This window comes from Mesoplodon bidens, assembly GCF_964165515.1.
Source record: "Mesoplodon bidens genome assembly, chromosome: 18".
NCBI lineage: Eukaryota > Metazoa > Chordata > Mammalia > Artiodactyla > Ziphiidae > Mesoplodon > Mesoplodon bidens.
In genome coordinates, this window is record NC_138175.1 from 52,053,325 (window position 1) to 52,067,630 (window position 14,306).

The 14,306-nt window shown below is 56.2% G+C and overlaps 2 protein-coding genes across 12 annotated transcripts in view; one reads left to right on the forward strand and one right to left on the reverse strand.

Annotated features, from left to right (window-relative positions):
• STRN4 (striatin 4) overlaps positions 1-5,422 on the reverse strand; it is a 25,999-nt gene extending 20,577 nt beyond the window's left edge. For all 3 annotated transcript variants that reach the window (XM_081215858.1, XM_081215859.1, XM_081215857.1), the window contains exon 1: positions 5,124-5,422. In XM_081215858.1, the coding sequence (XP_081071984.1) occupies positions 5,124-5,405 (282 nt within the window). In that variant the 5' untranslated portion in view covers positions 5,406-5,422. The remainder of the gene's footprint in view (positions 1-5,123) is intronic.
• On the forward strand, positions 5,031-13,603 carry FKRP (fukutin related protein). 9 transcript variants are annotated; one of them, XM_081215867.1, is made up of 4 exons: positions 5,505-5,543; positions 6,634-6,694; positions 10,066-10,262; positions 10,816-13,603. In XM_081215867.1, exon 4 carries the CDS (start codon positions 10,856-10,858, stop codon positions 12,341-12,343), a length of 1,488 nt encoding a protein of 495 aa, XP_081071993.1. In that variant the 5' UTR covers positions 5,505-5,543; positions 6,634-6,694; positions 10,066-10,262; positions 10,816-10,855; the 3' UTR covers positions 12,344-13,603. The 9 variants fall into 9 exon arrangements, with proteins under 9 accessions (XP_081071990.1, XP_081071993.1, XP_081071988.1 ...); XM_081215866.1 differs by lacking the exon at positions 5,505-5,543 and adding an exon at positions 5,557-5,821 and having other exon boundaries at positions 10,790-13,603; XM_081215865.1 differs by lacking the exon at positions 5,505-5,543 and adding an exon at positions 5,557-5,821.
• The last annotated feature ends 703 nt before the right edge of the window (positions 13,604-14,306 follow it).

The following is a 14,306-nucleotide window of genomic DNA, read 5'->3' on the forward strand; positions in this document are numbered from 1 at the left end:
CTCAGAAGTGTGAATTTCTGTCCTTTGTGCACCTTCTCAGTCACCCTGAGGTCTACTCTGCCCGTTGACTTGTTAGAAGGTGGGGGGCGGTGGGGAAGGAAAGGTCCATCACCAACTACGAGTCCGGGGTTACGGCCTCCCTGTGCCCTCACCCTTCTGGGCTTCCGTCAGTGAGCTTCTGTTTCCCAGTGCCTGCGCGGCCTGCTGAGCCCACGCGCATTCAGTATCTGACACTGGTGACCACCTGTGACGGGCCAGGTTCTATGTGAGGTGCCGGAGAAGGAACGGAGAAGACGAGTGCCTCCTGTCCCCGCAGAGCCCTCAGTCTGGCTCAAGCGACAGACACGAGCAGCCACAACTAACACAGGACATGACTAGGACCCTAAGGAGTGAGCAGAGGAGGTTAGGGGAGGGACATCCAACCCACTTCTGGGGTGAAGAAGTGACGGTTCAGCTAAGACCTGAAGGCTGATTAGCAGTCGGCCAGGGGCTGGAGCATCTAGCTGGCCGAGGCCAGAGACAAGGGTGGCAAGGTGGGCTTAAGGAACTCTACAGAGGCCAGGATGCCTGCATCCGAATGTGTAAAAGGGTTAGTGAGGAAAATCAGAGAAGCTTGCAGGCCCGACAAAGGATCGCAGACCGTGTGAGCAAGTCTGAAATTCATCCTAAGAGCACAGGGGAAGCTATGGAAGGGTTTTTTAAGCAGAGAAGAGATATAATCAGATTTGCATCTTACAAAGGTAATTCCGCAAGCTATAATGTGGAGAAATGATAGCTGCAGGGGGCGAGGGGAGGGCAAAGCTAAAGGCCGAGAGACCAGTCACAGAAGGAAGCAATCCCAGGAATCCCAGGGAGAAATGACGGGGGCCCAGACTAGGATCAGGCAGGCGGGCAATGAGTGGATTTAAGGTAATAAGGAGGTGACCCTCACCTGTGGGGGAAGAAAGTGGGGTCAAGGGGCAGAAAGCAGGGTCCAGAATCACGCTCAGACCTCACACTTGCTCAGCCTCCCGCACCCCCTTTGCCCCATAGCAAGCCCTGATTTCCCTTCTCCTAATGATGATGCAAGAATCTCACTCAGGGGGACTTCCCTGGCAGTCCAGTGCTTAGGACTCTGCGCTTCCACCGCATGGGACACGGGTTTGATCCTTGATCGATCGGGGAACCAAGATCCTGCATGCCATGCGCCGTGGTCAAAAATAATCTCACTTTGCTCTGTGGGCCTCTTCCCGGTTCCTCTGGCAAAGAAGGGAAAAAAGAGAACCAGAAACATGTGGCTGAAGTGTCCCGAGTTGGTGGAATACCACAGAGAGGGGAAGTGCTGGTGGCCAGTCCCTCCCACCCCGCAAACACCAGCAGCCATGGCTGCCTGATCTGTTGGCAGGTAAGGCTGGGATCTGGAAGTTTTCTACCCACCACATCCACCCACTGCCACTCTGAGACAGGGCCGCCGCCTCTCCTCCGGCTGTTCCCTTTCCACCCAGGCGGCATGGAAAAAGCTTCCGGAGGGGCCTGAGCATTTCAGTGCTCCCAGGGGCCGCTGATGACTCTCTGTACCCCAACCTTTCTGTCCCAGCCCGCTCCCCGTCCCGGCTCAGTCCCATCTGGCCCTGCATCTCCTGCACTCCACTCGTCCTCCCCAGGGTCTGGGGGGCTCCTGGCAGGGTTGAGTCCCCATGGATCCCCCAGAGCCCCTTGTGAGGCTGGCAGTGGAGATGGGCCAGCTCCATACCTTCTCCACCAGCTGCTCCTACATGTGTCCAGTTCAGGCCCCGCCCCCAAGATCCCTCTCGCCCTCAAAGAGCTCACTCCCCTTTGCAGAAGTACCAGAGATCGTGGGCAGAGCCACGCAATCAAAGACTCAACTGCGTCAGTGTGTACAGTTCTCTGTAACCTCCTGCACAAACCAGCCTTCTCTATTAGCCTGGAAGTTTCTGAAGGGCAGAAACCACGTCACCTCCTTCTGGGAATCCCCCTACCTGGCAAAGTCCTGCTTATTATCAACCACGTCGATGCCACCTCCCTGCTCCCATCTTTGGGCGCCTCCTGGCAGGACCTCACGAGAGGCTGCCTTTTCTGCTGCTCCCCACACGCTGACTGCATGTGGGTCCTGTGCCAGGAGCAGCTGCACGCAGCTACTTGGAGAAAAGGTATTCAGAGTTTATCAGAAAAATCTGACGCAGTCCAGGCCTTAAAGGATCTCACAGGAGAAGTCACACCTCCCTAAGTGATAAGGGCTCGAGTAGAAGTGTATAAAAAGGGGTGCTGCTGCTGGGACTGTAAACGTGGGCCGACTTGGCACAACTAATCACCCCTTTATAAACACATCTATTGTACCATTCCACCCATCTATTCTGCTGTATACTCACAGGGGAACACAGGGACATTCACTGCAGCCATTTCCGACGGGCAGAAACGGGAAACAACCTAAAAGTTCAGCAAGAGGGCTCAAACTAAATGAGCTACGGTACAGACACCAGCGGAATGGAGTTTTCGATAATAATAAGACCTCTCTCTGCTGATGTGAAAGGAACACAAAGACACATGAGTATGTGGCGAAAAAAAGTCACTGAATGATACATGTAGTATGATCTCATGTATTACACACAGAGGTGAATTACTTTCATAGCAATAACAGTGGGGAGGGGCTTTCCCTTTCCACTCGCGCGCGCACGCGTGTGTACACATCTATAAACGCAGACGCTTCTAAGATCTTTGCATTTTTACTTATGTAACAGAACAAAAGAAAATAAAAGTACAGGGCTTCCCTGGTGGCGCGGTGGCTAAGAGTCCGCCTGCCAATACAGGGGACACGGGTTCGTGCCCTGGTCTGGGAAGATCCAACACGTCGCAGAGCGGCTAGGCCCGCGAGCCATAGCCGCTGAGCCTGCGCGTCCGGAGCCTGTGCTCCGCAACGGGAGAGGCCACAACAGTGAGAGGCCCGCGTACCGCAAAAAAAAAAGAAAGAAAGAAAGAAAATAAAAGTACAAAGTAAGAGATGCTGGAGCCTAGACAAAGGAGAGCCTAACTGGGTGCTATCTACAACTTCCTCTCAAACGCCAAGGACCACTAAATGCGGGAACAGACACGTTTTCTCTCGTTTGTCTCAAAGATGAGGAAGCGGGGTGGTGAGTGCTGTAGGGTACGCTGGTCTGTTACGAGCGCTGGATGACCCTGGGGAGGCCACTGGGTTTCCTTGGAACAGGCTTCTCATCTGTCCTGGGCATCAGAGAGGTAATAATACATGGGCTTGAAAGCCCACAGACCACTCCTGCCACCCACAGGCTGTGACCCTAGATAAATCACTGATCTTGTCAAAGCCTCCATTTCTTCTTCTGATTATTTTTTTTTAAAGGGGGGTGGTGGTGGAGGGGGGAATAATATCACTTACCCCCCCAGAATGTTGCAAGGATTAAATGATACCATGTATCTGAAGTGCCTAATACAGTGCCTGGCACATAATATGTGCTCAACAAACAGCAGCTGCTATCATGATTGCTAAGTGAGGGCAATGCCATTGGCCCTGCCTCCATAATGGGGCACTGAGAAGATCTAATAAGATGTACCCTGGGAAAGAGTTCTGTAAGTAGAGATGGGACACCATGGGACACCAAAGCGAGGGGTACTTACATAAGGATTTCTCTCCCACCCCAACTCCAAGCCTCAGCCACCACACAGCTAAGATCCCTATTGGGGTGGGAGAATTGCGGGATGCTCTCTTTATTCATCCTAAGGACAAAATTCTAATCCGGTATTTACTTGGGTCCCCACCACAACTAGATAGGAAACAGCAAATCAGAAGGGGAAAGACGAGCTGCTAGAAGCAGGTACTGACTTCTGCTAATAACACCCCAGCCCAGGGACCCTTCAAATCCTCACAACTCTGATACCCAGGCTCCTCAGGACACTCTGCCAATCGACCCACACTTCTCAAGGTCACAAAACCCAGTCCAGCCTCAGCCTCTTCCAATCATCATCCGAGGGCACATCCCTCCCCCAAGCTACTCCACAAACCATAGGGTCCTTTCCCAGAAACTTCCACAAACACCTCCCCCCAGGATCCTTCTGAGATGCTTCCTCTGGCTGCCTTCCTGCTCTACAAAATGCTCCCCCTGCCATCCCTGAGGTCCCCCGGATTCCTCCTCACATTCTCCATCCCGCCTCCCATCTCCACAGCTGGACATGTTTGACCCTCCCCCACTCCAGTTCGGGGTTCTCCATCCGACTTCCTACACACTTCCCATCTCAGGGCGGGAGTCCCCACTCCTCCACACCCCCAAAGAGTTTCGGCTCTCAGGCTCTTCCAACACAGGTTCTTGAGGCACGTCCTGGCCCCGTTCGTGCTTCCGACCCAGGGACCCCCTCCCCTGCCCTCCCAAGCCACGCCTGCCAGGGCTCCCCAACGTTTCCTCCTCGGAGGGGAGGGCACACATCTTCATCGGGGACCCCCCGACACCTTGCTCTCATCCCCCGAGTCCTCGACACAGCCGTCTTTCAGTCCCTCCTGTCCAAACGCTCCGAAACACACCCGTCCCGAGCTCCCTGACTTCCTCTTCCGACTCACCCGGGTTACCCGCCCCGACCCGCTCTCGTCCCCAACGGATCCCAAGTTTCCCCGACGCCCCCTCTCTCCCACCCGGGGCCCAGCGGGCTCCACCTCCAACGCGCACCTGGCCGGGGACGGAGTGGGAGTCCCTCGGCACCCTTGGAGCTTTTTGCTCACTCGCATACAAGACTCCTCCATGCCCTCTCATCACCCTTTGCTGAGTTCTCTTGGGGTCCCCTCGGGGCCCCGAGGCCACTCTCTCAGGAATCCTTCTGCCGGTCCGTTCAATCCCACTCCCACTTCCAGCCGGTTCTGCTCCCCTGCGCCCCTTCTCTCGGTGGCCGCGGTCCCGGCCCTGGGCCCCCCCTCCCGCCTCCAGCTGCCCGGGTGCCCTTAGGGCCCCCCTCGGACGGCCCCTCACTCCGTCTCGGGGCCGGTCGCGGTCCCCTACCCGCCCCCCCGGCCGTCCCGGCGGCCATTGCTCCAAGATGGCGGCGGCGGCGGCGGCGGCGGCGGCGGGTGAGGCCGGGCCGGGCCGGGCCGGGCGGGGGGTCGGGGGTCCCGGGGCGGTACTCACCTGCAACTCGGCGCGCTCGGCCTCCCAGCGGGCCTTCTCCGCTTCGAAGCGCGCCCACTCGTGCTGGATAAAGTGTAGGATCCCGGGCAGGCTCAGGGGCTCCGGCCCCGCCGTGGGGCCGGGGCTCCCTCCACCGCCGCCTCCCTTAGCAGCCGGGCCGGGCCCGGGGGCGGGGGCAGAAACCGGGGCCGCCCCCGTCGGGCCGGGGCCCGCGCCGGAGCCCAGCGGGCGGCAGGAGGAGGCGGCGGCGGCGACCGCGGCGGCCGCTCGCTCCTCCATCATGGAGGCCCCGGGGCCGGCCCGCGCGCCCGCTGTGCCTCGCGCGCCTGCGCGGCCGCGCCGACAGTCGCGCGCGCGCTTGGTGGGGGCCGGGGGGGCCGGTGACGGGAACGAAGTCGGATGCGCGCCTCGCCCACCCGGGTCGACCCCGAAGGCGCGCGCGTGGGGGGCGGGAAGGGGCGCGCGCCCGAAGGAGGGCAAACGCGACCCAGGCCCGGCGCGAGGGTTGCCTTTGGGAAGCGCGGGACTTAAGGAGGGGCCGCTTTCTGCCCCCCTCCTCACGCTTCACCCCAAAGAAAGACTCTAGTCCTCTCCAGACCCAAACACCATTCTTCTCGACAATCACTGTCACTCTTTCAGAGACAGAACGACCACCAACGGTGGTTTCAGCAATGGCCCCATCCAGATTCCTGGCCCAGGTCGGTTGTCATGGTAACTCTTCCCAGTCGGGAACACCCTTAGCCTCCCCTCCCCTCCACCTTTGTGGTTATGGAGCTCCAAACCTGTCCTGGCCCTGCACCAGGAAGAGGTTGCTAAGGTAACCCAAGTCCCTGGTGGTCCTTATACCCCTACCCTCATTGGTTACTGTGGCAACCTCACCTAGCACTCAGGTAGAAAGGACCCCAGCCCCAAGGACACTGCTGAGGGAAACATCTCTTTCCCAACCCCTCCGCCCAGCCACCCAGTTGGCATTACCATGGTAACCATCCATCTCCCCCTTTCCCATCAGTGGGAGGTCTGTGGACCAAACCAACCAGGTGTTTTTATTTAGACGAGATGCTCTGCTGAGGAGTAGTTGCTATGGTTACAAGGCCTGGACCATCCCCAGGGAGGTAAGAAACAAGCAAAGCCAAGTCCTGGTTACTATGGTAATGGGGGCAGTCCCCCTTCCAGTGACCCTAGGGACCAGGCCCACCAAGGTACAGGACATTTTAGGATTGTCTCTCAGGATGGAGTGTGTCTAGGAAAGGGGTTGTCATGGTAACACCTGTCACTTCTAGCCTTACCTTTCTGGACACATTTATGAAAGAAGGGATGGTTATAGGTTGCTATGACATCCTTCCCTTCACTCCTTCCCTTCACAGATGCTTCAGGTGGTCCCTGAGCTTATGAGATTTCAAGAGAAATGATTCCTTGACCTTCTCGTTGCCACTTTTGTAGGTAAAATGAAATTGTGCTCTGTTGTGTGAAATTGGCTGATTTGGGGTTTTCTGGTTTCTCCTTCCCTCAGCAGTGCAGCTGAGCTGGGCTGGAACCGCCCCCTGGAGCTCCCTCAGCCTGCAACCTAGGAGGTAAGAAGCCCCTCAGTGTCACCTGCACTCACGTGGGAACTGCCCTTGTCCCCAAAGGTTTTTCCACACATCACTCATTTTCTCTATCCATCACATTCCCATTCTACAGATGCAGCAACTGAGGCTCAGGCCAGGTGAAGTCTAGCCTGAAGTGAATGTGGATCCACTTACCTTGTTTTGTGGGCAATGGAGAGACAAAGTCTCAGCTTAACTGTCCTCTCCTCCCCTGACCACCTTTTCTCTCTCATGCTCCCTGCTGGTTTCCTGCTCTATCTGTAAGTTGTTTGCAGGGAGTTTGTCTGTCTTCCTACCTCTGGAGGGCCTGCCCAACCACTGTCTGGTTCACCCCATGTCCCCAGAACATAGAGGGCACTCAATAAATATATGTTTGTTGAGTTAATGAGTTGAATTAATTAATTAATGGGCCATATTCAGCTTTGAAAGCACCTGTCAAGTGAGGGCAAGGGAAAGGGGTTATCTCACTGAAGATGGGTTGAAAGTTGGACTGTCTTTGTGGACCCAAAAGAGACAGCAGAGTTTATTGGCTAAAATCACAACACTGGAGCCAGCTTCCCAGTCAAATCCCAGGTCCACCACTTCCCAGCTGTGTGACCTTGGGCAAGTGACTTCACCTGTCTGCCTCAGTTTCCTCATCTTTAAATGTGATCATAATGTGAAGATTAAACAAGTTAAGATCGGTAAAATGCTTAGAACAGGAACTGGCACATCAAGATCAGCTAGAATTGTTGATATTATTATGATCCTTCAAATTCACCGTTTCATCCACTTTGCCCCAGTGAAGGAGTTTTGAGTCCTTACAGCTGGGGAAGCCAAGACTGACCTTGTCAGGGTACTAGATGATTCCTCTCTCTCTCTACTCTGGTTCCCTCACCTCCTCATCTGGCTGTCATACCTGCTGGTCTCTGAGAAACTGGCTTCTGTCCTCTGTCCTTTTGGGCACCTCCTGGCCCAGAGTCAGCCAGATAGCGTGTGGTGAGAACCAGGTTCTGGGGGCGGAGACCTGGATTCTGCTCCCTTTGGCCTTCCTCTCTCTGTGCCGCAGGTTCCCCATCTGAATAACAGGAGTCAGTCATTCATTCCACACAAATTTATTGAGCACCTGCTGTGTGCCAGGTACTGAGCCGTGTTCTGGGTGTACAGCAGGGAACAAAACAGACAAAACAAGAGACAAGTAAAATCTACATGAGAACTACTAGGGGAGGAAAATAGCCCAGGGATGGGACATAGGAAGTATGTGGGTGATAGGGAGAGGCATTTTTAAGTAGGGTGGCCAAAGGAAGGGATCACTCTACAGGTGACATTTGAGCAAAGACCTGAAAGCCAGGGGAGAAGGCATGCAGCTGCTACCTGGGGGAGAGCATCCAGGCAGAGGGGACAGCCAGTGCCACAGCTGGGGTCTCCTGGGTGTATTTGGAGAATGGTGTTTGGTGGCCCACGTGGCTGCAGCTGAGCAGGCAAGTGGGAGAGGGTGGGGGATCACGTGGAGCCTTGTGGGTCTCAGCGAAGACTTTGGCTTTTCCTTTGAGTGAGTCTCGAGCCACAGAAGCCTTGAGCAGACGCAGGACAGAATCTAACTGAAGATTGAACAGAATCCTTCTGGGCTCTGAGTGGGGCACAGACCATAGGAGACAAGGCCGAAGCAGGAGGAAGGTCTCTTTAGAATTGTTAGAAGATTCTGAAACCATCTAAAGGTCTCTTCTCTGTTTCTGTGTACCTGAGCGCTAAAATTCTAAGATTTTTAAGACCCTGAAGATTCTGTGGTCCCAACGGTTCCTCCCCCACCACCCAAGTAATGTGAGTTGCCCAAGCTCAGTGGTATTGTCTGTCCCTGTGTGTTATGTGTCCACGGCTGTTTCCCCAGGGCCTAGGACAGTGCATGGTATGTTGTAGGAGTTCCACAACCTGGAAGGATGGAAGGAAGGAGGGATTGATCGAAGGTCCAGAAGGCAGTTCCAAGGTTCTGAAGAATAACAAGTCGCTCTGAAAGTGCAACTCAGACTCTTAAGTGCCATCTGAGTTGGGTCAGAGAAGGGCAAGCAGGCCTGGGATGGGTGAAGAGGGATGAGAGGGCGTTTCTGGAGGGAGAGAGAGAGAGAGGAGACAGGGAGACCAGGGCAGGGCCCCAGGTGCATGGCCACAGTGCAGAATTTGGCCCTGGGGACCTGAGTGGGCTTTACAGACACACAAAACCCCTGCCCCCAGTCATCATCTTTTCACCAAGTGCATTTTCAGTGCCCAGTCGTGTGGGAGGAACACAGTGGTGATTGAGACGGTCCTGGCTCTACCCTCCTGGGGCTCACAGTCTAGTGGGGCACACAGAGCCATCCCCAGACAGTGCCAAACCAGAACAGGCAGCCCAGGGGTTCCGGGAGCCCAGAGGGGACTTCTGACTCAGCCTGTGGTTCAGGGAGGGCTTCCTGGGGGAGGGGCCATCTGAGCTAAAGCCTGAGCATAAGTGAGTTCTCCAGGAGAAAACAGGCACAGGGAGAAGGGGTGTTCGAGAGGAGACTCTTCTAGGCAGGAGGAACAGGATACACAAAGGTTTAGAAATAAGATCTGTTTGAAGAAAAGTCCAAGATGGCTTAGGCACAGAGTTCGAGGATGCATGGCAGGAGATGGGGCTGGAATGGTGGCAGGCAAGGGCCGGGTCATACGAGGCCTGGTGGGACTTTGTAAGAAACTTAGACTTTCTCCCCAGGGCACTAGGGAGCCATGGCAGATTCTGAGCGAGAGAGGGAGAGGTCAGATTTGTGCTTTATGCAGACCCCTCTGGCTGCCACGAGGAGGGGACTTAGGAGACCGTGGGAGGCTGGGTGGGGATCTGGGTGAACCGGGGTTGAAGGGAGAGCTGTGGGAATAGGGAGGGGGGGGTCAGAAGTATTTAGGAGGTAGGAAGATTAGCGGGGTCTCTGACGTCCCCCTCTCCGGGAGGGGCAGAACCTATGAAGATCCTTCATGGGGAAACTTTAGTATCTGCTCAGAAGAGAGAGTTAATTATTCCTTCTGTGCTGGAGACCAGCCAAGTCTTCAAGTTGTGATGGGGACATAGAGACAGCGCCACCTGGGGGTTGCTTAGGAATGTGGCCCATGAATAGAGGTGGAGGTGCCCTATGGAGGGAGCACAGCCTCTTTGGATGCAGCCCACTCTACTTCAAAAAAAAAAAAGATTTTTTAATTGTGATAAAATACACATAACAAAATTTGTCATCTTAACAGTTTTCAAGTGTATAGTTCAGTAGTGTTAAGTATATTCATATTATTGTGCAAACAATCTCCAGAACTTTTTCATCTTGCAAAACTGGAACTCTATACCCATTAAACAACAACTCCCCGTTTCTGCCTCCTCACAGCCCCTGGCAACCACCATCTACTTCCTGTTTCTATGAGTTTGACCCATTCCATTAAAAAAAAATTAATTAGTGGCCAACATTACAAACTGGAATAATTCTATGATTTAAGAAAACATTTCTAGCTTTCCTTGCAAAAACTGAAAACATCTGGCTGACCATCAGGAAAGAAATGGCCAGATGGCAGAGGATTTGAGGAAGTGAGAAGGAGGCAGCAGGGGAGGGGCTTGGTGGCCAAGGCTCTGACCCCGGGGCCAGGGTGTGGGGGGGGGGAGGGAAGAAGAGATCAGGGGTGAGAGCAGGGAATGAATGGGGTCTGGGCATTTATAACTGAACCCGAATCTGAATGAGAACTTGGCAATGAATAAAAGGGTGGGACTGAACAAGGAAGAAGGGAAGGTGATTCATTGGTTAAAAACTTCCTGAGCATCTGATGTGTACCTGGCTCTGTGCTGAGTAGCCTTGGGTACCCAACAGTGACCAAGACAGGCTGAGGACCTGCCCTCACACAGACTGGGCCCTACTCACTAATGAATTAGAGTGGTAGGCTAGAGTCGGGGAACCCACGGGTCTGAAGGAGCCCAGAGGGGGTTGCATGACCCGGCCTGGGATCAGGGAGGGCTTCCTGGAGGAGGAAATGTCGGAAGTGAAACCAAATAAGGAAAAGGCTGGGAGAGGAAGACAAGGCTGAGGATGGGTTGGGGGGGTTTCTGACAACCAGCTCCAGTCTCCCCTTTCATCCCCGCTCCCCAGGATACCCAGGAAGCCCAGCTAAGGGCCTGACTTCAGCCCCATGCGGCTCACCCGCTGCCAGGCTGCTCTGGCAGCCGCCATCACCCTCAACCTCTTGGTCCTGTTCTATGTCTCGTGGCTGCAGCACCAGCCCAGGTACTCCCCGGCCAGGGGCTCCCGCCGTGGGTCTGCCTCCGGCCCCCGGGTCACCATCTTGGTGCGGGAGTTCGAGGCCTTTGACAACGCGGTGCCAGAGCTGGTGGACTCCTTCCTGCAGCAGGACCCAGCCCAGCCGGTGGTGGTGGCAGCCGACACGCTCCCCTACCCGCCTCTCGCCCTGCCCCGCATCCCCAGCGTTCGCCTGGCGCTGCTCCAGCCCGCCCTGGACCGGCCCGCTGCAGCCTCGCGCCCTGAGACCTACGTGGCCACCGAGTACGTGGCCCTGGTGCCCGACGGGGCAAGGGCCGAGGCACCGGGCCAGCTGAAGCGCATGGCCGAGGTGCTGCGAGCGGGAGGCGCACGCCTGGTGGCCGCTCCCGTTGCTTCGGCCAACCCTGCCCGGTGCCTGGCCCTGAACGTCAGCCTGCGGGAGTGGACGGCGCGCTACGGCCCGGCACCCTCCGCACCCCGCTGTGACGCCCTGGACGGGGACGCCGTGGTTCTCCTGCGCGCCCGCGACCTCTTCAACCTCTCGGCGCCCCTGGCCCGGCCCGTGGGCACCGGCCTCTTCCTGCAGACCGCCCTCCGCGGCTGGACGGTGCAGCTGCTGGACCTGCCCTTCGCCAGGGCGCGCCAGCCCCCGCTGACCACGGCCCACGCGCGCTGGAAGGCGGAGCGCGAGGGGCGGGCGCGGCGGGCAGCGCTGCTGCGGGCGCTGGGCATCCGCCTGGTGAGCTGGGAGGGCGGGCGGCTCGAGTGGTTCGGATGCAACAAGGAGACCCCGCGCTGCTTCGGGACAGTGGTGGGCGACACGCCGGCCTACCTGTACGAGGAGCGCTGGACACCCCCGTGCTGCCTGCGTGCGCTGCGCGAGACGGCCCGCTACGTGGTGGGCGTGCTGGAGGCGGCCGGCGTGCGCTACTGGCTGGAGGGCGGCTCGCTGCTGGGGGCGGCCCGCCACGGTGACATTATCCCGTGGGACTACGACGTGGACCTGGGCATCTACCTGGAGGACGTGGGCAACTGCGAGCAGCTGCGGGGTGCCGAGGCGGGCTCGGTGGTGGATGAGCGCGGCTTCGTGTGGGAGAAGGCTGTGGAGGGCGACTTCTTCCGCGTGCAGTACAGCGAGAGCAACCACCTGCACGTGGACCTGTGGCCCTTCTACCCTCGAAACGGGGTCATGACCAAGGACACGTGGCTGGACCACCGGCAGGATGTCGAGTTCCCCGAACACTTCCTGCAGCCTCTCGTGCCCCTGCCCTTCGCCGGCTTCGTGGCGCAGGCACCTAACAACTACCGCCGCTTCCTGGAGCTCAAGTTCGGCCCCGGGGTCATCGAGAACCCCGAATACCCCAACCCCGCACTCCTGAGTTTGGCAGGAAGCAGCTGAAGCTCCAGCACCTGATCTTGGAGTCAGGAGCACGTTCAGGCACAGGGCATTGTCCTTTGTCTTGGTGCTGCTGGCGTTTGGCGGGCGGGCCAGGGATGCCAAGCCACCCTGCTGGGCCCAGCACAGCCTGGGACATCAAAGGTGTGCCCTGCCCCAAATTTCCAGAACCGGGGCTCCAGGGCTGGGGCAGAGTTTTGGAAAGAGAGGGAGAAAGAGTGTAGGTTCTGGGGCCAGACTGCTGTGTCCCAATTTCTCTGCGCCTCGGTTTCCTCCGGGATGCAGTGTGTGCCCTCAGGGTCTAGCACACAAAGAGCCCCAGGACACTTGGCCGTTGGGGTTGCTTCCGCCACTAGAGGGCGCCCTTGTCCTACCTTGGGGCCAAGGCGAATGTAAGCCCGGGACCTCTGTTCCACGGCTTTCACGTCTCTTGAGCCTTTGGTCTGCCCTCTAGCCTCCTGTGCCTGGCGGGACAGGATGACTGAATCCCCTTCTTTCAGAAAACGACCTCCTTCCCTCCTGGGAGAGCGCTGTGAGGTGCATGCTGCTCTTAACCCCATCTTGCAGAGAAGCAAACAGGCTCTGAGGTGCGGCTGTGGTTCAGAACCGGGTTCTGGATCCCGGCCCCCTCCATTTAACTGTTACCTCATTATTTTAGCTCTCTGCACCTATTAGCCACTCGCAAGGCGGGGTAAACAATAGTCATAGCTCACATTTTCTGAGCACTTACTGTGTATCAGGCATCGTTCTCAGTATTTCACTGACTTAGGGATAACTGACTTATCCCTCACCTTGACCCTCGGAGGTGAGAGCTGCTGTTATTTTGATTTCACAGATGAGGAAACAGGCCAGAATGGTAAAGCCACTTGTCCAAAGTCAGACAGCTTGGGAAGTGTCAGAGAGGGGACTTGAACCCAGGCTGTCCGTCTGTAACCTGCATTGCCGTTGCCTGCTATGCCCCTCTCTGGTGATAGTACCCGAGAGGGGCTTTGGGAAGCCCCACGGCTTAGCAGGTAAAGCGACAACAGCCTCCCTCTCGTGATCGTGCACCGAAGAGGAGATGCTGTTTGGGCACGTACCTCCAATAGGTATATTTATTTATAAATTATATTCAGGTACTACTAGCATTCTGTATATTAGTAATAAGGCTTAAATTATTCCATTTTAAAATTAAAAATAAATAGAGAGGGTTTTGATTACCAGCCTCATCCCAGTGACTTGTCCTGCACACCCCTTGGGTGTATGCACCTGGCTTTGAGACCACAGGCTCTGAAGTGGGAGAGGCCTGGGTTCAAATCCAAGTGCTTCAAATCCAATTCCCACTGTGAACTTGGGCCACCAGTGACTCTGACTCCCTTCACCTTGGCTTCGTACCTGGGAAACAGGGCTAATGGTGACCCTCGCCCCACAGGAGTGCTGTGAGGCACTTGGGTGGTAAAGGGGTCGGGAGTCAGGGCTGGGTGTGGCTCCTGGCTTGGCTACTTACTTTCTTTGTGACCTTAGGCAAGTCACTGCTTCACTGAATGGGTGGCGGGGATTGGTGATATTGCAGAAGCGTGAAGCCCTTGGAGGAGGGGGCTTCACAGACCAGCAAGAGAAGATAAATGCCAATTTGGCCCAGACTCCTGAGACTCAGACATCCGAAGCCTGACTTATAACGCAGCCTCTGTTTTTAACCACTGAACCTGCCAATGGCTCGCAGTCTGTTGGGTTCCCAGGGAGCATTCTGGAAACATATGGGGATGATTTGGGTTATTTCTGTGATCGGACCGTGCTCTTGGCTCTTGGAAGGCATGGCCCAGGGATGGAGATGTCTTATAATATATGCAGGGCACCTCCACACAATGAAGCAGGGTCCCTTGTCACATACTATTTTAAAATGTCCCATTGGGCATTCATGAAGGACGGTGATGTTCAAAATATTTTGCAACTGGTATGGTAATATAAATACATAAATCATATCTGC

Excerpts from the sequence above, each read along its gene's own strand:
- FKRP (XM_081215864.1), top strand. The coding sequence starts at position 10,856 with ATGCGGCTCACCCGCTGCCAGGCTGCTCTGGCAGCCGCCATCACCCTC.